Source organism: Crotalus tigris, unplaced genomic scaffold (genome assembly GCF_016545835.1).
Source record: "Crotalus tigris isolate CLP2741 ecotype Arizona unplaced genomic scaffold, ASM1654583v1 scf7180000024372.1857965, whole genome shotgun sequence".
Classification (NCBI taxonomy): Eukaryota; Metazoa; Chordata; class Lepidosauria; order Squamata; family Viperidae; genus Crotalus; species Crotalus tigris.
Genome location: NW_024100542.1, coordinates 70579 through 91859, shown reverse-complemented (window position 1 = coordinate 91859; position 21281 = coordinate 70579). Strand labels below are relative to the sequence as shown.

The window sequence follows — 21281 nt, the reverse complement described above, 5'->3', positions numbered from 1 at the left end:
CTGTGGGTCACGACCCTTTGGGGGTCAAACAACCCTTTCACAGGAGTCACCTAAGACCATCAGAAAACACATATTTCTGATGGTCTTAGGAATCGAGACACCGCTCGGCATCCATCTCTGCATGGCCTTCTCTTCCATTTGCAGAGAGAGAGAGAGACAGAGAGGCACTTTCGCTTCCCTTCTCTCTCTCTCTCAGGCAGACTTACCTCCTGCAGGGCTCCTGATTGGCCCTGCGCCCGGGTGCCCCACCCCCTGGGAGAAGCGCGGCCAGGGCCTCGTGGCCTTGGAGCCCCCCGGGCAAGAGAGAAAAAGAGAGAAAGAGGAATGGCACTTCTCCAACCAGGCTGGGTGGAGCCGGCAAAATGGCCTTCCTGCACCCCCTCCCCAGCCAACTGGATGGGGGGTTGGGGGTCACCACAACATGAGGAACTGTATTAAAGGGTCGTGGCATTAGGAAAGTTGAGAACCACTGTTGTAGAGCATCTCTACTTTCTGCAGCTTTGATATCTACATTACGCTGAATATGCATGTTCATGGCTCAGTATGGGGAAGAGGTTAGCTGTAGACCAGTTTGTAGATTGACTGAAGAGATTCTATGATTAAGTCTGGCAGTTGTCTGTCAGACAGGTAAAAAGGAGGTCCAGGCATATTTGGATAGAACAGTGATAACTGTTGATATAAACATTTTTCCATGGTTTTCCTTACAAAATTTGGAGACATCTATGGGATCATTTTGAACTGATGAACTAAACCAGTCATCACTGTTTTATTTGTAGGAAAAATAATTCTTGCAGGCTTGTGAAGGATATAGGAATCTTATCCTGACAGTGAGAACAATTAATCAGTGGAACCGCCTGCCTCCAGAAGCAGTAAATGCTCCAACATTGGAAGTTTTTAAGAAGAGACTGGACAGCCATTTGTCCGAAATGGTGTAGGGTTTCCTGTCTGAGCAGGGGGTTGGATTAGATGACCTCCAAGGTCCCTTCCAACTTTACTATTATTATTATTATCGATCATCGCACAGTCAGCCAGATGTTCAGACTGGATATGGCATTTTGTCTACCTATCGAGTCCTTACTCAGGACCTGGGATAGGCAGATGTGGATGTTTGATGGTATTACAGATATCGTCGCAGGATGGAAGCAGTTCCTAATAAGGCCGCCTTTTGCAATTGACTAATAGCAAATTTGTCAATGCCAATGGTGTTCAAGTGGTTCTCCAGTTGTTTTGGGATTGCGCCCAAGGAGCCTATGACTATTGGTACTACCCTTGCTTGCTTTTGCCACAGTCTTTCTATTTCTATTTGTAGGTCTTTGTATTTTGTTATCTCTCCAGTTCTTTCTCGTCTATTCTGCTGTCTCCAGGCACTGCCACATCCACTATCCAGACTTTTTTGTCTTTCTTATCGACAATTGTTAAGTCTGGAGTGTTATGTTGCAGGTGCTTGTCTGTTTGAATTCTGAAGTCCCAGAGCAGTTTAATTTTATCATTTTTATGACTTTCTCTATTTTATGATCCCACCAGTTTTTGCTTACAGGCAAATGATATTTTTTGCAGATCTTCCAATGCACCATTGTTGCTACTTTGTCATGCCGCTGCTTGTGATTACAAGTTTGTGCAATCTTCTTGCAACAGCTTACCAAGTGGTCCACTGTTTCTTCAGCTTCTTTGCATAGGCGGCACTTACTGTCTGTTGCTGTCTTCTCAATTTTGACTTTGTATGCATTTGTCCTTAAGGCTTGGTCTTGTGCATCCAGAATTAGTCCCTCGGTCTCTTTCTTCAATTTTCCTGCTCTTAGCCATTGCCAGGTTTTATTATTATCTGCTTTCCCAGCTATTTTTTTCATGTATTGGCCATGTAGTGCTTTGTCTTCCCATGCCTCTATTCTGTTCTTCATTTGGTCTTTCTTGTAGGCCAGTTTGATCTCTCCAGTAGTTAGTAAGCCTTCCTGATATACTAATTTCAATGCATCTTCATCATTGTTCTTCAGATATTCTTCCAAAGCCATTTTTTCTTCTTCAACCATCTGATGTACTTGTAGCATTCCACGCCCACCTATTTGCATTGGTAGATAAAGTCTATCAATGTCACTGCGTGGATGAAGGGCGTGATTCATTGTCATTATTTTTCTGGTCTGCCTATCCATTGCTTTTAGTTCTGCTTGAGTCCAGTCCACTATTCCAGCTGTGTACCTAATGATTGGGATTGCCCAGGTGTTGATTGCCTTTATGGTATTTCCTCCATTGAGTTTGGATTTTAAGATCTTCTTCACTCTCTTGATGTATTCACCTCTAATCTTTTTCTTGACTTCAGTGTGCTTGATGTTGTCAGCTTGAAGGATACCCAAGTATTTGTAGTACTTTTCCTCATCAAGACTCTTAATGCTATTTTCGTGGGGCATCTTGATTCCTTCAGTTTTCATTATTTTTCCTTGTTTGATAGTAAGTGTGGCACATTTGTCCAAGCCAAACTCCATTACAATATCTTGGCCATATATATGGACAGTGTTGAGCAGCGATTCTATTTCAGATGATGTTTTTCCATACAGCTTCAGATCATCCATATACAGGAGGTGGGATAGTCTGGCAGATGTTTTTGATGTTTGATAGCCATGTCCTGAGTTATTCAGTATTGTTGACAGAGGAAACAGTGCAATAACAAATAGTAATGGTGATAATGAATCTCCTTGAAATATTCCTCTCTTGATATTAACCTCTCCCAGCCTCTCACCATTGATCTGCAACTGTGTCTTCCATTGTGCCATCGATCTTTGCACAAATTTTCTGATGTTTCTACTGACTCCTGTTATTTCTAGGCACTTTATTATCCAATCATGTGGCAGAGAGTCAAATGCCTTTTTGTAGTCAATCCATGCCACATTCAGGTTGGTCTTCCTTCTCTTGCAGTTTTCCAAGATCATTTTGTCTATTAGGAGTTGATCTTTGTTCCTCTGCTATTGGGGCGGTTTCCTTTCTGCTCAGGTGGAAAGAGATTGTTTTCAACTAAATGCTGTTGCACTGCATCAGCTACTACACCAGTTAGTAATTTGAAAGGTTTTTTTTATTATTATTATTATCCTGAAAGCCATGTCGCAGACAGGTTTTTAATCTTTTCTTTCCCTCCTGAAAAGGGGAATCCACACCACCATGACTTCCCTCACAGAAAAGTTCCTTTAGAATATTAAATATAAAAATACAGAATATAGAATATTAAAGCATAGAATATTTTCATCTTTTATTCAACCCAAACAATACTGAAAAATAATTGCATATGTCTCTCAGCACTTGATTTTATTGGTAATTCAGAGTTCAGAGGGCATAACTAGAACATCAGAAAAATACCCCTGTATTCTAGATCAGATTCTAGATTTGCAACTGCCATGATTTCCACTGCCATATAAAAATGGGGTGCTTTTAACTGCCGGCTGCCCATGTGATATTAACTTAGAGGCTGCAAAATATAAAGTATAACCTATTATTATTGTATCTCTATGTCTTCTGTTTTCCACTGTTCCTAATCAGTAACTTACAACACAGCTTGCAATATGAATGCAAAATGGGTCTGAAGTAACCATTTTCTTCATCAAAACCTCCAAAATAGGTTTTCTTGCATTCTATCAAAAGATGTCTTGAGCTGCTCCACATGTTGGTGGTGTCTAATGGTGTAGAAACTCTTCTTTGGAATCTGAGGTTGCCATATTATTTTTCAAAACTAGGTTGAAGTTTTTAAACTGCAGAACTTCATAGCCACCTGTTAACAGTTCCTGCAGAATCATGGCTGTACCAAGTCTGAACATATCCTCTGGCCATGCGTAAAACCACATGGACACCCACTCTGCAGCCCCTGAGTTCACTTTGCACAGATCATCTTCAGTAGATTAGTCTGGATTTATATCGTGGCAAATTATAGCCCATTTTATGTCAAATAACATTTTTGTAGTAATGCAGTTGGAAATCCTGCCATATTTTTTTAAGATTTATCTTAATATTTGATTATTTATTATAATTAACAATGTGTCTCTCCAATGAGGGTGTTCCATACTGGAGGTCATTAGATGATTAAGAGAAGACTGTGCCTTCCCCCCATTGTCTCTTGGTCCCTTCCTTGCCTATCTTTGCTAATTTTAATGTTAATATTTATTGTTTTAATCTTTTATATTGTCATTTGTATTTTGCTGTAAACCTCCTACAGTCACTTGCTGGTGACATGGGCAGCGTATACATATTTATTTATTTATTTATTTATTTATTTATTTATTTATTTATGAGACTTATATACCGCTTTAAGTGCAAGCACTCTCATATTGATACAATTTCATATTGTTGAAAAGAAAAAAAATAAAAACAAAACATAGAAGAAAACCAAACCTTGTATCTGTTTGTGATTTTCCCATGTTAGATTTTAGAATAGGCAGAAATTCATTTGGCTGAACCTTGCTCTGATTCTGAACATCAAGTCTGATTATGCCAACTCCAAAGCAACACAAGAAGGAACCACTGTTTGTGGATCTTGGATTGGATAGTGAATTGCGATGTGTATGGTATATCTCTGTTTCTTTACAAAATATATTACAAATTGCTTAACAATAACAATCAGTTTTAGATTTTTTTATTTTTTTGAAGAATTTAACACTATATGCTAAAAATCTCAATTACTATTATCTATTGTCATTGCTTTAAGATGGATTGCTGACTGATCATTCAGATTAATCAAATGTTTACAGCTAAAATGTATCTAGCAAAAAGGAAATTTCCTCACTTTCAATGTATTTTTAAACAGTTATTTACAATGTTCCATTATAATATTTTATCTGCTTTAAAGATGGTCTGTAAAGTTGTTTATAAGTGTTCTCATTTTCTCCATAAAGTTGGTAAAATTTGGCATTTCCAAAATAGACTTTTAGGTTGAGATCCAAAGTTTATAGTTGTAGACAATCCAGTTTCACGTTGTCATATTAAAGGGAAGGATATATGATTTCTAACATCCATCATCTGGTTGAAGTAGGGTGCTATATATAACTTGTCATTCATTTATTTAGAGCTGTAAAATATAATGTGAACAATGGATAAATATATTTGCATCTGTACAATTTGTGTTTTTTTTCCAAACTGATATTTCTTGATCTGCTAAAGAATGAAATCTTTGATAATTTTTAAGACCTTAAACTGATTCCATGGATGGGCAAGGAGACTCTGAAATATCAGCATCTCAGTTTGTTAAACTAAAATGGCTAAAATTATTCAAATGATTGAAAAGACCATTCTATCACTGAGCAATTTCATTTCTTAAAAATTACCTTTGAAAATATTAACATGTAACAAACTTTTAGAATGTTTAGTGGTTGTTCTTTATATTTTAGGATATAAATTCTTGTATTCAGAATGAACCCAAAGTGAATATTTTAAAAATAGGAGTGGGGAATTAGATGTTACCAAACTCTAAATTCATCCTCAAAGGGAATAGCCCACTGAGGTTAAATTAGAATTTCCACTTATTTCATCCCCAGCACAGAGGAATCTCCTGGTCGTCATCTTGGAATCTGCCAAGATTCAGCAAAAAGACCAGAAGAGAGAAAATGCTGGCAGATTTATTTTCCCCTCACTATCCCAGTCCTCTTTATTTTTAAGCATCACCCCCATCCCCATGGTACTTCTCTCCCATTGTTCTGACTAGAAGAAATTTTATTTAGCTCACAGGAATCTTAAGAAGTGTTCTGATTTAGAAAAATTGCAGAAGACCAAGTTACCTCAGAATCCATTACATTCACAACTTTGGTCTTTTAAATATTTTAAGTGCTTTTGTCAATCCATAGATATAAATATATAGGTATATAGATATATATAGAGAAAAGAATTATTAATATTGGTGAATTAAATTAAATTTAAATTAAGAATTAAATTCTTAGTGAATAGCAAGATGCTATGTGAATGTGGAGAGAAACAAAGCTCAGCCCATCTGCTGGTATGTCAGCAACTATCAGAAACATGTATTGATAATGACTTATTTTTGGCCAACAACAAAGCCAAGAAGGTGGCTTCATTCTCGCAGTTTAAAGTTTGATGTAGACATGGAAGAAGAAGAACCTTACTGATAGTATCCCATCCCATGATGGCCGATGACATCATCCAGAGGATTCATGTAGATGCCAAAAACAAGTAGAGAGAGTATTGAGCCCCATGGCACACCATAAAGGAGCAGCTGTGGGCTAGGCCTCTTACTCCTTGCCCACACTGATTGAGAGTGGTTTTGGAGAAAGAAGCCAAACCAGCATAAGACTGTGGCACCAGGCCCCAAATCCCACAACTTTCCAAAAACAAAATCATAGTTAATGGTACTGAAGGCAGTTGAGAAATCAAGGAGGGAAAGGATAGATGCACTGTCCCTATCTCGCTGTTGCCAGAGACCTAAAAGTGCAACCAATGCTGTTTCTGTCCAATAAAACACTGACTGGAAAGAGTTCTGATAATTCATTTCATCCTCTATGCTCAGGAGCTGCCACCCCGCCACTTTTTCTATCACCATTCCTAAGAAGGGAAAGTGAGAAACTAGACAAAATTTGTCAAGGCAGGTAGCATCCAATGATAGTTTCTTAAGGAGGGGGCAGTTCATGGCCTCCTTAAATGATCCCAAGAATGTCCCCTTCTGCAATGTTGCATTCATCACTATCTGGACCAATCTGGAGGTCACCATCATGGAGGTTTTCATCAGCCAAGAGGGACATAGATTTAATATGGAGGCAATTGCACTGACAGCATTGGGGGACCTTGTCCACTTTCCTACATACAACAGGATCAAACTATTCCCAGATAACTCCTGGACATCTCTAATGGACCTGCTCCATGTCTGGTCTCCAACTCAGAATGGATAGAAGCACCTTTATCCATCACAATTGGACAATTTCATCCACATGGCCCTGAGGATGATGATCCAAGTCCTCCTTCCCTAGGATGTACTCAATGGTCTTAAGCATAGCCAGTGGGTGACACTCAGCAGATGTAATAAAAGGAGAGAATTTGTGCTGTTTCACCATTCTTACCATCACAAACCAACCATAATATTGACTTTGATTTGTGTCCTATCATTTAATAGGACACTATTACAATGCTTAACTCCAGTAATGCTCGAGACATCTCTTGACCTTTTTCAACACATTCAATTCCTCCATAAATCATGGAGAGTGTTGGAAGTGATGGCTTAGGAGTGGCCACATGGATGCAATCCTATCCAAAGCCTTAGCCATCCTCTGATTCCAGGTCAAAACCACCCAACTGGCTTTTATGGCTTAAGGTGGGGCTTGAACTCAGTCTCCTGCTTTCTAGGCTGGTGTTTTAACCACAAACCAACTGGCTTTGGGGTGGGTGGGAAGCAAGACCAGATGGACTATGCCCCACGGTTCTCAAGGAACTGGCAGATATGAGTTCAGAACCACTGAACTATATCTTTCAAAGATCCAGAGGACTGGAAAAGAGCTGATGTAGTTCCAATCTTCAAAAAAGGAAAAAAATGGATCCAAGAAATTACAGACCTATCAGCCTGAACTCAATACCTGGGAAGATTCTGGAAAAGATAATCAAGCAACGAATCAGTGAATATGTAGAGACAAATAAAGTCATTACCAAAAGCCAGCATTTGTCAAAAACAAATCATGCCAGACAAATCTTATTGCATTCTTTGACCATGTGACAAAATTAGTGGACCAGAGGGAGGCTGTGGATATAATATACATGGACTTCAGTAAGGCATTTGATAAAGTAAATCACAACCTACTACTTGATAAGATAGAAAAATATGGGTTAGACAGCATCACCACCAGATGAATTCATAGCTGGCTGACCGGCTGTACTCAGCATGTGGTCCTCAATGGAACTGCATCTACATGGAGGGAATTGTGTAGTGGGGTGCCCCAGGTTTCTGATCTGGGCCCAGTGCTCTTTAACATCTTCATCAACGATTTGGACGAGGGGATAGATGGGAAACTCATCAAATTTGCAGACAACCCCAAACTGACAGGAATAGCTAACACTCCAGAAGACAGGCTTAAGATACAGAAGGATCTTGACAGAGTTGAACATTGGGCGCTATCTAACAAAATGTAATTCAATGGTGAAAAAAGTAATGTTCTACATTTAGGCAAGAAAAACCAAATGCACAGGTATAGTATAGGTGGTACTTTGCTCAATAGTAGCAACTGTAAGAGGGATCTCAGAGTCCTAGTGGACAGTCACTTAAATATGAGCCAGCAGTGTGCTGCAGCTGCCAAAAAAGCCAACACAGTACTATGCTGCATTAACAGAGGATAGAATCAAGATCACGTGAAGTGTTAATACCACTTTACAATGCCTTGGTAAGGCCACACTTAGAATACTTCATCCAGTTTTGGTCACCATGATATAAAAAAGATGTTGAGACTCTAGAAAGAGTATAGAGAAGGCAACAAAGATAATCAGGGACTGGAGATTGAGTATGTCTAGTTTAAAAAAGAGAAGGACGAGGGGGGACATGATAGCAGTGTTCCAGTATCTCAGGGACTGCCACAAAGAAGTGGAAGTCAAGCTATTCTCCAAAGCACCTGAAGGCAGGACAAGAAGCAATAGATGGAAACTAACCAAAGAGAGAAGCAACCTAGAACTAAGAAGAAATTTTCTGACAGTTAGAACAATTAATCAGTGGAACAACCTGGCTCCAGAAGCTGTGAATGCCATTTGTCCGAAATGGTATAGGCTTTCCTGCCTGAGCAGGGGGGTGGATTATATGACCTCCAAGGTCCCTTCCAACATTATTATTATTATTATTATTATTACTATTATTATACAGAATATCAAGAACAACAGGGCATGATCTGATCATAACAGTCGGGTCCCTCACCCCATCATTTCTCCAGGAAAATCATGTGGCATCTGTTACGAGTTGGGCCATAGATGATCTTGGATAGGAATATGGTTGCCATGGTGGCCATGAACTTTAAGCCACTTCTGAGGGAACCCCCGGGTTGAAGTCTTCCAGGACTATAAGCCTGGGGAATCCCACAACGAACCCTGAAGTGGCTTCAGGCAAATATTTGACTTGCTCCTCCCCAAAAAGGTCACTTAAGGAAAGTTTTGTTATTAACTGGCCTGATGTTTACCAGAAGCTTTGAAGTATTGTGCTTACTTTTTCATCCATTAGTTATGTTTTACCATCTTTTCTGGATGGTAAAAAGGCCTTTAGGAAAGATAATCTTTGAAGCTGATTTATTGAAATAGTGGCACTTCTTTTGCAGGTTCTCCTTGAAAAAAATTAGGCTTCTTCATTGAACAACAGAGAATTGGTGTGGTTGTGTGATGCCCAAATAACCTTTCTGAATTCTTTAATTTTGAAGAAGAAAGTCTTTGAAGTCAGAACCTTGCTTTGAAAACAAGAGTTCTGAAAGTATGCAGGACATTTCAATTGAGTTTAATGTTTGAGGCCATATGTGAGACATTTTTGAGGTGTATGGCTTCTCAATATTTATATAAAATCCCCAACTTCCTTGTTTATGCATCTTCCTTGCATAATTTCTAACATCAGCATGAGCTTGAAAAAAATGCATGGATAACTTTTTCTTTCTTTTTTTTTTTATAAATATTTTATTGGTTTTTAACTATAACAATCTCCAGTGCCTGATGTACAGCATGTTATCTTGGTTTATATTTTAACAAGAAAAAGAAGATGATAATAGTCAATTAACAATCAATAATTATTAAGTTTGATAATTCCATAATTAGTATATTAATTAATGATATATTTCTTTGATCTTCCCTTCTCCCATTTATATTCTCTTTCTTCAACTTTAAACAAAATATAATTCTTAATATTTTCAATATATAAATGATTAGATACAGGCATTTTTTGTATTTATACAAATAATAATCTCTATGTATGGCATTTTTTCAGCTTATATTATTCTTATAACCATCATCTCATTAGTTCACCATGCATCCTATTTTTGTAATTTTTGTTTAATTTCCCTTATATTCAATCCACTTCTTATCATTCATAATTTCTCCATATGATAGTCATCTAACTGTCCAAACTTTCCCATTTAAGTACATCATCCCAATATTTTATATCATGCATTTGTGCTTTTTATCTATCTTATATTGTCTAAGTATAACATCCTTTTTAATCAGTTTATCTTTCACTTATATTAATAAAAGTTATATCAACCCACTATTTTTAGATTTCATATATTATAAAACATACTATATTACTTAAATCTCTTATTCCTCTTGTTATAGGGCCCCCTTATGTTCAAAGTTCTCTATTCTTTTAGCTATATTCAAACAAGTTCATGTAAAAGTCCATCTGGTAGGGTGAATCAAGTCTCTTGTATCTGTCTCTGGTCTTCTTATTTTGCCGAGTAGTTTTCCAAGTTGATGTAATCTGCTTACCCAGCAGTTCCTCTATTTTTGCAAATGTTGTTCGGAATACAAAAGATGAAGTAAGTAAGATATATACTTTCTGTCTCTCAAACTCTGAAGGTTCTCCTGGAAATTCCATAGTCCATTCCATTTTTCTTGTTGTATCAGAATCTTGTAGATTTTTTTCCTGTTTCTGTTAAATTGCAATTCTTTTCATTTGTTATTTCATCAATTTGGTCATATTCTTCTATTTTGTGGTCTGTTATCTGATTTGTTTGTTCATCATTGTTATTTCCTGGGTATTATTAGTTGTAGATTTAGATTAGAGATATGCTTATTTAAATCATCAAAGTTGTTTTGAATTTCCTTGTGATTTGAATCTATTGTCATTTGTGTTTGTCCTAACATTACATATATTTCCTCTGGAAAGTATTTATCTTGCAGTGAAGTATTACTTCTGGAAGTCCTTGATTTTACAGGCTAAATCTTTCAGAAGATTTAATTCCAGATCATGTCTCTCGGGGCAATGGAGACATGATCTGGAATTAAGGGGAATAGAGATCTCGCCCTTGTCATGGACAGATCATTTCCTATTGAGGCTGGACTTCAGAGCATCACTCCCCCATCGCAGGGAGAGGGAGCCGACTAGGTGGTTCCGCCCCAGGCACCTAATGGACCCAGACCGGTTCCAGGAGGAGCTTGGAGAAATACCTGACTCCCTTGTCCACAACTCGTCCGGGTCCCTGGTTGCGGCCTGGAATGAGGCGGCATCCGGGGCCCTGGATCGAATTGCGCCTTTGCGACCTCTCTGTGGTGGTGGTCCCCGGAGGGCGCCTTGGTTTACTGAGGAGCTCCGGGAGATGAAGCGCCACAAGAGACGTCTAGAGCGACGTTGGAGGGCCAGTAACTCTGAATCTGACCGATCACTATTAAGAGCCTATATTAGGACTTATTTAGTGGCGATAAGGGCGGCAAAGCGTGTTCACTTTTCCGCACTTATTGCGTCCGCAGAATCTCGCCCGGCCGCCTTGTTTAGGGTGACCCGCTCCCTTCTTAAAGTGGAGGGGGCGGAGGAACCCTTGCAGGGGAGAGCTGAGGAGTTTGTTCAGTTTCTGTCGGACAAAATCGCTCAGATTCAGAGAGACCTGGACTCCGACTGGGCAGTGCCAGCCGAGTTGCCAGGGGCTGGTCTTAGTCATGTTATCTGGAGCGAGTTTGAGCCTGTGACCCCTGATGAAGTGGACAAGGCCGTGAGGGCAATGAATGCCACCACCTGTTTATTGGACCCGTGCCCCTCCTGGCTGGTTTCTGCCAGTAGGGAGGTGACATGAGGCTGGCTCCAGGCGATAATCAACGCCTCCTTGATGGAGGGGTCTTTCCCGCAACCTTTAAAGGAAGCGGTGGTGAGACCCCTCCTCAAGAATCCTTCCCTGGACCCAGCTGTTTTGAAGAACTTTCGTCCTGTCTCCAACCTCCCCTTTGTGGGGAAGGTTGTAGAGAAGGTGGTGGCGTCTCAACTCTTGCGATCCTTGGATGAAACCAATTATCTGGACCCTTTTCAATCTGGTTTCAGGCCCGGCTACAGCACTGAGACTGCTTTGGTCGCACTGACCGATGACCTCTGGCGAGCCCGGGATAGGGGTTATTCCTCTATCCTGGTGCTTCTTGACCTCTCAGCGGCTTTCGATACCATCGACCATGGTATCCTTCTGCGTCGTCTCAGAGAGGTGGGGGTGGGCGGCACCGTATTGCGGTGGTTCTCCTCCTACCTCTCTGACAGGTCGCAGTCGGTGTTGGCGGGTGGACAGAGATCGACCCCTAGGCGCCTCGATTATGGGGTGCCTCAGGGCTCGGTCCTGTCCCCCCTCCTTTTTAACATCTACATGAAACCGCTGGGTGAGATCATTCGGCGACACGGGGTGAGGTATCATCAGTACGCGGATGATACCCAATTGTATATCTCCACCCCGTGTCCTTTCAGTGAAGCAGTCGACGTGATGTGCCGGTGCCTGGAAGATGTGAGGGTCTGGATGGGGGTGAACAGGCTTAGACTCAACCCTGACAAGACCGAGTGGCTCTGGGTCTTGCCTCCCAAAGGCCAACTGGATGGTCCATCTTTAGTCCTGGGGGGGGGGCAAATTTACCTCCCTCAGTGCAGGCACGCAACTTGGGTGTCCTCCTGGACTCACAGCTAAATTTGGAACAACATCTATCGGCTGTGGCCAGGGGGACCTTTGCACAGGTTCGCCTAGTGCACCAGTTGCGGCCTTATTTGGACCGGGAGGCTTTACTCACAGTCACTCATGCCCTTGTCACCTCAAGACTGGATTACTGTAATGCGCTCTACATGGGGCTACCCTTGAAGGGCGTTCGGAGGCTGCAGTTGGTTCAGAATGCAGCCGCGAGAGCGATTGTGGGTGCGCCAAGGTATGCCCACGTGTCACCTATCCTCCGCGAGCTGCACTGGCTTCCTGTGGGTCTCCGGACGCAATTCAAGGTGTTGGTCATCACCTTCAAAGCCCTTCATGGCATAGGGCCAGGTTACTTACAGGACCGCATTCTGCCGCACAGCTCCCAGAGACCGGTGAGGTCCCATAGATTGGGCCTCCTTCAGGTCCCGTCGGCCAGACAATGTCGGCTGGCGGGCCCTCGGGGAAGGGCCTTTTCTGTGGTGGCTCCGACCTGGCGGAATCAACTTCCCCCTGAGGTTCGAACTACTCCCACCCTGCCGGCCTTTAAGAAAGCCGTTAAAACTCTCCTGTTCCGGCAGGCCTGGGGCTGATGTCCTCGGCGGGCCGGGATATGATCGGACTTGCGGTATGACTGGATTATTTTATTTTATTGTTTTATGACTGTTTTTAATTTTGTACGCCGCCCTGAGTCCTTTGGGATTGGGCGGCATATAAATATTTGTAAATAAAATAAAATAAAATAAATAAAATCTTTCAGAAGAAAATGATATTTTTGATATATATATGATATCCATATTGTCTCCCCCCTTCAAATAATCTTTCATCAATGTTTTAATTCAAAAGTCAATTTATCAGTCAGTCAAAATTACAGTTTAATATGTTAAACCATTGGTTCTCAACCTTTCTAATGCCGTGACCCCATAATACAGTTCCCCATGTTGTGGTGACCCCCAACCACTTATACATCACCAGGTGCCAGGGGCATGGCCAAAGAAAAGGGGGAAAAAATGGTGGACAGCTTGTTTGGCGACCCCTGTGAAATGGTCGTTCGACCCCAAATGGGGTCCCGACCCACAGGTTGAGGACCACTGTGTTAAACCATTTTAAATCCTTCCTGTAGATTCTCCTCTAAAAGATTAGCCAAAAGTCAAAGTTTTTCTTTGCCACAACAGTTCTTAGATTTAAACAACTATCCAGGTGTTTTTTTCCCTTTCATACACTTTTTAATCTTATAGCTGGCTCTTCCTTTGTTCCCAGCTGTCTTCAAGGTTATTTGCAATTCAAAAGAACAGATTATTCTTTATCTCTTGGCATTCTACCAGTTTCTGCATTCTTATTAGTATTCTATGCTCTTATTCTCCACCAGATGTTAGTAGTTAGTCATTTTTTCACTTTTTTCACTCAAAAAGTTACTTTTGTTATATATTTTTTTATAATTTCATTAAACTTCTTTATGGTATAATCTTGACAGTTTTTTAGTTCCTAAATTTATCCAGATTGTAGTATTTTAAATTGAGTTTCAGTGTATCTCTTTCCTCCTTAGTACTAATTTGCTGCTTTCTTCTATGAGGGAATGGAGATAAAGTCCCCTCCCTTCACTTTAAGAGGTTTTCTTTCTTTGGGGATCTTTCTTAAGGATTCTATTGATAGAAGAAAGAAGATCAATACTCTTACCAATTCCAAGCATGCTGTTCACTGATGTTCAGGTTCGTGCTCTTGGACTTTGGCTGCAATTAGCTTGGGCTAGACACTGATCTCATGCTAGCCTTTCTCCTGTCAGGTCAGACGGCTTCCCTGAGATCAACCGAAGTGACCACCATCGCTTCGTGATCAACAGGGTGTCCCTTCTTCGTGGTCACCTCTAGGGTCCACTGATAGGGCAAAACTAGCTATGGGGAGCAGATCTCCGTTCTCCCACGACCATGTGCTACGGCCACAAAACCGGAAGTCAGATAACTTTTGCTTAGAACTCAAACCCATGATGGCATTTCCATAGAAAAAAGTACTATTTCTTACTTTTGCAAATGGGTAACTCAGACCATTTCCTATTTTCAAATGTTACAGTATTTATTTGACTAATTTCAAGACCTGAAAAGCAACTATACTTCACAACTTCACCAGGAAAAATGTTGTGTGGTTCCCAATTTCTAGTACACCATTGTCAATTTGAGAAGGAGGTTTACATCGTAAATCCAGAAGCAGGAAACATAGGAAGGTTTGTTAATTAAAGAAATAAAATATCATAAAGAAATTTCTATTGTATCTCTATATATAGCAAATATCTTTTAATGAAATGTGATTCAGAAAACAAATCTCTGTGCAAAAAGTAGCCACTATTGAAGCAGCTGAGAAAGGCTCAAGATGCTAAAGATCCCATCCTAAACTCCTCCCTCTTGACCATGTGATCCAGAATGGAGTATATACAGCATATACAGCTCCTATGTTTGCCACTATACAGAGACACAGGGCAGAGCAGAAACATAGATAAATTGTTCTAGTATCTATATACCAACCCCAATCTGATTCTGAAAGAAACATGTACAATGTGCAAAGAACCTGATTAGTCCTTTGGAACAGAGGACATGCATATACAGAGAGGCCAATGTGGATAAATGACTGTGAAGAATTCCATGAGCCATGCTCTGAATGTTCTCCCTACCTTTTTGCTCCTTACACTTTATCTGTAATGTCCAGTTTCTCTAAAATAAAGTCAAAACTGAGTATACAAACCAAGACAGCGTGGAGGTGTTTGCCATTTTCCATCTTCACATTTTATTTTTGGTGGGCCATGAAGAATAAAATTGTCTCGACACTTGAAGCTAATTTCTTCTTCACTCCTGTAGATTCTCATCTCGGCTATATTGATGGCATTGGGAAGCTGAGGTGGTGGAGGGCAGGTTTCTTTAACAAAAACATCTTATAATTAGAACTTGATTAGAACTAGAGCTAACAGTTCTTAAACCTACTTTAAAAAAAAAAGATTTTCCCCTGAGGATTTTGTTCCCTAATGTGGTCCAGAGTGTCATTAGGTAACAAGTAATGATAATCTAAAGTTTAGATTTTAGAGTTGTTGTTTAGGCCAGCAATTCTCAAGTGTAGTCTAGACTTAGATTTTAAGAACTTCTGTCCAAGGCAAATGTGAATAATACAAAGGAACAAAATCAGTGACCAAGAAACAGCCAAAACAAAGAACTCAGTTATACCATTTCAGAATTCCCAATATATATATCAAAACATAATTCTTCATGTATGGACTATTTAAAGCTTATAAATTGTAAGAACCCACCCCACTTTGCATCTTAAGAAGACAGAACTCTTGGAATAATTCTCCAACAGGAATCCTTTATTAAGAAAAAGTGGTTGCAGGTGTGCTAGACAGGACTTGGGGTTCAAGCTCTCCCATTCGAGGTTTTAAGGGGTTCCCCAGTAGTCCCACCCAATCATCCCCCTTCCAGTGATAGTTTCAGGCATCATAATCCCACCCCTTTTCTCCTTTCTTCTGTCTGGATGGAGACTTCAGATAAACTACATGAAAGGTAAATAGCCTCCTTTGTTATGATAAGGTCTTTTGGTGCTAACCACATTCAAACTCTTTGAGGTTGCAATAAACACATTCAGTTCCTTAGAAGTATACTGAAGGAAATGAGGGCCATAAAGCCCCTTTGTTCTCCCCCTTCTCTCCCTCTTATGGCAGAATCCAGAGAAGGCAGAATTGGGGTTTTCTATATTTGATAACTAAAGATGAAATATAATTGGATTCTGACATCCGGCCCCCTCAAAATAAGAGAGATCCACCTGGAAGAAACAAAACAGGTATAAAAGTTAGTCAGGCCTGTTAGGATACTCTGTGTGAAACTTCTTCAATAGCTTCGGAGCTCTGACATGACGTTTATGGGCCCACTCGTTTTGTGAGGGAGGGAGGTGTTTCCAGGCAACTAGGTACTGAGTTGCTCCATGATATCTCCTAGAGTCAAGGATTTCCTTTATTTCGAAGTGTTGTTCGCCCTCCACCATGATTGGAGGTGGTGGGGGGGATTTTTGGCCGTAGAAGGTGACTGATCTCTCTTTTCAGCAAGCTGCAATGAAAAATTGGGTGTATTTGCCTGAGATTTTTGGGTAATTCTAATTCTACTGTTACTGGATTTATGATTCTTTTAATTGGAAAAGGTCCTATATATTTTGGTCCAAGTTTTTTACAGGGCTGTAGGGACTTTAGGTATTTTGTAGATAAGTACACCATTTCTCCTATAATGAATGGTGTAGGCTCAACCCTTTTTTTATCGGCTTGTGCTTTGTATGCCTGCCTAGCTTCATCTAGTGCTTTTCTAACTATTGGCCTATTGGTTTTGTAGTTTTTCCATCCATTCTTTCAGTGAAGGGATCGTTGGTTCATTTGGGGTTAATTCTGGCACGGGGCTGAAACTTTGACCGTTGGCTACTTGAAAAGGAGTGTAGCCTGTGCTGGAGTGGACTGCATTATTGTAGGCAACTTCTGCAAAAGGAAGTAAGTCCGTCCAATCACTCTGTTGGAAATTTAAAAAACATCTCAAATATTGCTCAAGTACTGAATGACAACGTTCCGTTTGTCCATCTGTCTGAGGGTGATGGCTAGATGTCAGTCCCTGAGTGGTCCCTAAGAGGGATAAAAATTCCTTCCAAAATGCAGACGTAAATTGCACTCCCCTATCAGAGATGATGCGTTGGGGTGCCCCGTGCAATCTGTAAATGTGCTGGATGAAAAGTTTTGCTAAGGCCTTTGCAGTGGGAATCTTTTGGCAAGGGAAAAAGTGCACCTGTTTGGAAAACAAGTCCATGACTGTCCAGATAACAGTATTCCCATTGCTTTCTGGCAATTCCACTATAAAATCCATGGCTATTTCCCTCCAGGGGGCTGAGGGATTTGCCACTGGTTGTAATAGCCCTGGCGATTTCCCTTGCAACCTTTTTGCAGATGCACATGTTGATCAGCTGGCAATATAACTTTCTATGTCCTTTTTCATGGATGGCCACCAAAATTGCCGTTTAATTAAATGTAAAGTTTTTACAAATCCAAAATGCCCTGCTGATTTTGTGTCATGGCAAAGGTGCATGAAAGTGACTCTTTGAGTTGTTGGTATATATAACTTTTCCCCTACCCAAGGCAACCCGTCTCTCATTGTGCACACATTTTTGTTTTTCTGGAACCATTCATCTGTTTCCAAGCTTTTTCTGAATTCAATCCCAGTTTGGCTGTCCAGTTGTGGTTTTATTTTGGCTTGGGTTCTTGTGGTTACTGGTGCTGCCAGTTGTGACTCTGCCATTATTGGTCTAGAGTCTGTGGTTCGTGCGCTGTTATATTGGGGCATGCGAGATAGAGCATCTGCCAGGAAGTTCTTTCTTCCTGGTAAATGTTTGAGTTTAAATTGGAATTGGTGAAAATGCTGGGACCAGCGGGTTTGTTTGGGATTGAGTTTCCTGGAAGTTTTCAGGGCTTCTAAATTTTTGTGATCAGTCCACACCTGGAAGGGGATTTTGTTGCCTTCCAGGAACTGTCGCCACGTGAGTAATGCCCAACGTATCCCATAAGCCTCCTTCTCCCATACGGGCCAGCGCTGTTCTGTTTCCGTGAGTTTCTTGGATGTATATGCATAAGGTTGCAATACCCCTTCATTGTTTTCTTGTAATAGAACAGCCCCCACTGCCACATCACTTGCATCTGCCTGTATTACGAAGGGCTTGTCCATGTCTGGGTGCATTAGTACTGGTTCGGCAGAAAAAAGTCTCTTTAGTCTCTCAAACACTGCTTGGCACTCCATTGTCCATGTTAGTGGCTGGCTAGGTTTTACTGAGGATGCTCCCTTCGTTTTTAGTAAGTTAGTGAGGGGCAAGGCTATCTGGGCAAATGAGAGGATGAATTGGCGGTAAAAGTTTGCAAAGCCCAGGAAACTTTGTAGTTGCTTTCTTGTGCGGGGTGGTGCCCAATCTAATACTGCTTTGACCTTCTCTGGGTCCATTTCAATGCCCTGGGGGGATATGCGATAACCTAGGTCAGTGATGGCGAACCTATGACACGCGTGTCAGTGCTGACACGCGTAGCCATTTGGGGTGACACGCGCAGGATGAACCGCCTGAGTTCTCCTCACCGCCTCTTTCCTTGGGTGCCTTTCTGTTCCACTCGGGACAGCCGAACCAGAACTCCTTTCTAGGAATTAACGATCTATGGTCCGTTTATCTTAAGGTTTTGCGGGTTCTGTTACCACCATCTGGAGGTCTCGTGGCTGAGGGGAGCTAATAAGTGCATCTCCCCTGCCCTGCTGGATTTTTTCTCTGGCTTTCCCAGAATTCCGCCCAGCCTCCGCGTTCTTTTCGCCGCCGCCACCTCCTCCTCCTCCGCAACCCGTCCCATCCCGTGCAGCACCCTTCCACCCTGGAGGTTCTCTTGGATCAGCATCTATTCTCTCCTGACCCATCTCTCCCTCTCCTCTTTCTCCTCCACTTTCCATGATGCTGACGAAGGAATGGCAAGAAACAGGAGAAGGGGATTAAATGAAAAGCCTCAGTTGTTACTTCTCCCGACAAGCTAAGAGTCGATGTAAGTAACAGAATAGAAGAGGAAGGGGCCGCCCCGCTGCTTTTATATCACATCTCACTCCTCTCAGGCTGGAGGGGGAAGCTGGCCTTACATGTATTTAGTATAATGAACTCATTACGCGGTTGCCATTGGGCCAACCTCCACGTCCATCTGTGAGCTCATAATCAGTGATTGGCTGAGACCAATGACCCTCCTTTTGCTATGGGAAACAGGAGATTTTTGGTGGAAGAGAAAAAAATTGCGCAGCTAAGGCGGCAAAGTAATCCGTTCTTCAGAAAGCAGAAAGCAGAAACCAGAAAGCAACCCAGCAAAGTCTTAAGCGAAAGATTTTTATGTAACAGTCAACTCTCATTGAAAAGCCTTTCAGGAACGAGCTAGAGTAGTTCAAGGATAAGGTATACAAATTTTAATATATTTTTTTTAAAACGCTTAAATAAGAAACGTTCAATAATAAAACGCCCATATTTTAACCAACTCTGGAGACGAATCCAAAGAGATGAATCTCTTGTTCCTTCGGGCAATTTTAACGTGGTAAATCAAGAAAGATACACGTAACTCTTGGGGCAGAGGCAAAGTCTAAGCCACCATTTGTACAGGAAGAAGCGCAGAGAAATAAACTAGGTCACCAGGTTATTGTGGGTAACTTTTTCCAGTCAGGCCGCAATTAGTGCCACACAGTAAGGGGGAGGAAAGTTGGGAAATTATTAGCAATAATGCGACTTAGGTTTGGGGTCTGCTGCAGAGGCTGTATAAGAGCATGCTGGGAGGTGCAGTTAGTAACTACAATGCTCAGCATGCCCTCATACAGCCTATGGCTCTGCAGCAGTGCAGCTGAGCCAAAACTACAACTCCCAGCATGTTGCACCATAACCTATACTACTATATAGTCAAGTGCAACATGCTGGGAGTTGTAGCAACTAACTACAACTTCCAGCATTCCCTGACATAAATTTGAGCATATAAAATATAATAATGTATGTGCCACAGAAACAAGAAGCTTATTGTGCCACCAATTACATTACACTGATCAATACTTTGCTATAGCACAGCATTGATCAGTGTATGTAATTGAATGATTACATGTAATAGTCCCCCATAGGGAGTAAATATAGTGAATAAAATCTTTAAAAAAAAATGAATGTCAATAAGCCCCTTCAATAATAAAAATTTCAATCTCCTTTTGTCTGTAGGCCTGAACTCCAGGCACAGAGAGTCTACTCCTGGGGTGCCATGGACTTGTAATTGCCCACAATAACTGAGATAAGTGAGGGGGAGGCTGTGTTAGGCTAGTTAACCCCTAATTGGCTAACAAGCTATCTATAATTCTATCTGCTGTCACTGGCCCACTGATGGAGCACCCAAAAAGTAAAAAACAAAGGTTAAGTAAAGGGAGTGGTAGTAGCAGTGGCCGACCCTTTCAGGAGACATGGAGCGAGATGTATGGTATTATAGAAAAAAATGGCAGATCATTTTGCGTTCTATGTACTGAAACGGTAGTAAGCAGAACGTGGAATATAAATAGACATTTTGAAACTAATCATTCCCAGCTCTTGGAAAAAAGTGAGGATGAAAGGAAGGAATACATTTCCAGGAAGCTACACCTTTATAAGAGCCAATCTAACTCCATCCTTAAATTTATAAAAGGCTGTACAAATTTAACATCTGCAAGTTTGAGCATTGCTCACTCCATAGCTCAGCATGCAAAAGCACTTAATGAGGGAGAATTTATTAAAGAAACTCTCCTAAGATGTGCGCCACTTCTATTTCACGATATGCAGAATAAAGATGCAATTATTAAGAGAATATCTGAGTTACCACTCAGTAGAAATATCATAAAAGACCGAATAATGAGACTGAACACAAACGTACAACATCAATTAAAGAGAGACATAAGGAATTGTAAATATTTTTCCATCTGTCTTGATGAAACTACTGATGTCATGTCACATGCTCAGTTGGCCATTATTGGTCGATATTCTGATAGTCACACAATGAGAGAAGAGTTGATAAAGTTAGTATCAGTTCCAACAAGTACATCAGGAAGCGAAATATGTAAGGTTGTTATGCAAACATTCTGTGACCTAAGCATTGATATCTCTAAAGTTGTGTCAGTGACGACAGATGGTGCCCCAAACATG

At 41.0% G+C, this 21281-nt stretch overlaps 1 protein-coding gene across 6 annotated transcripts in view; it reads right to left on the bottom strand.

Annotated features, from left to right (window-relative positions):
- Nucleotides 1–4593: 4593 nt before the first annotated feature.
- LOC120301237 (complement factor H-related protein 5-like) overlaps nt 4594–21281 on the bottom strand; it is a 41042-nt gene continuing 24354 nt past the window's right edge. For all 6 annotated transcript variants that reach the window (XM_039328184.1, XM_039328185.1, XM_039328181.1 and 3 more), the window contains 2 exons: nt 15303–15473; nt 4594–5041 (listed from right to left, as the gene is read on the bottom strand). In XM_039328184.1, coding sequence (XP_039184118.1) covers nt 5028–5041; nt 15303–15473 — 185 coding nt within the window. In that variant the 3' untranslated portion in view covers nt 4594–5027. The remainder of the gene's footprint in view (nt 5042–15302; nt 15474–21281) is intronic.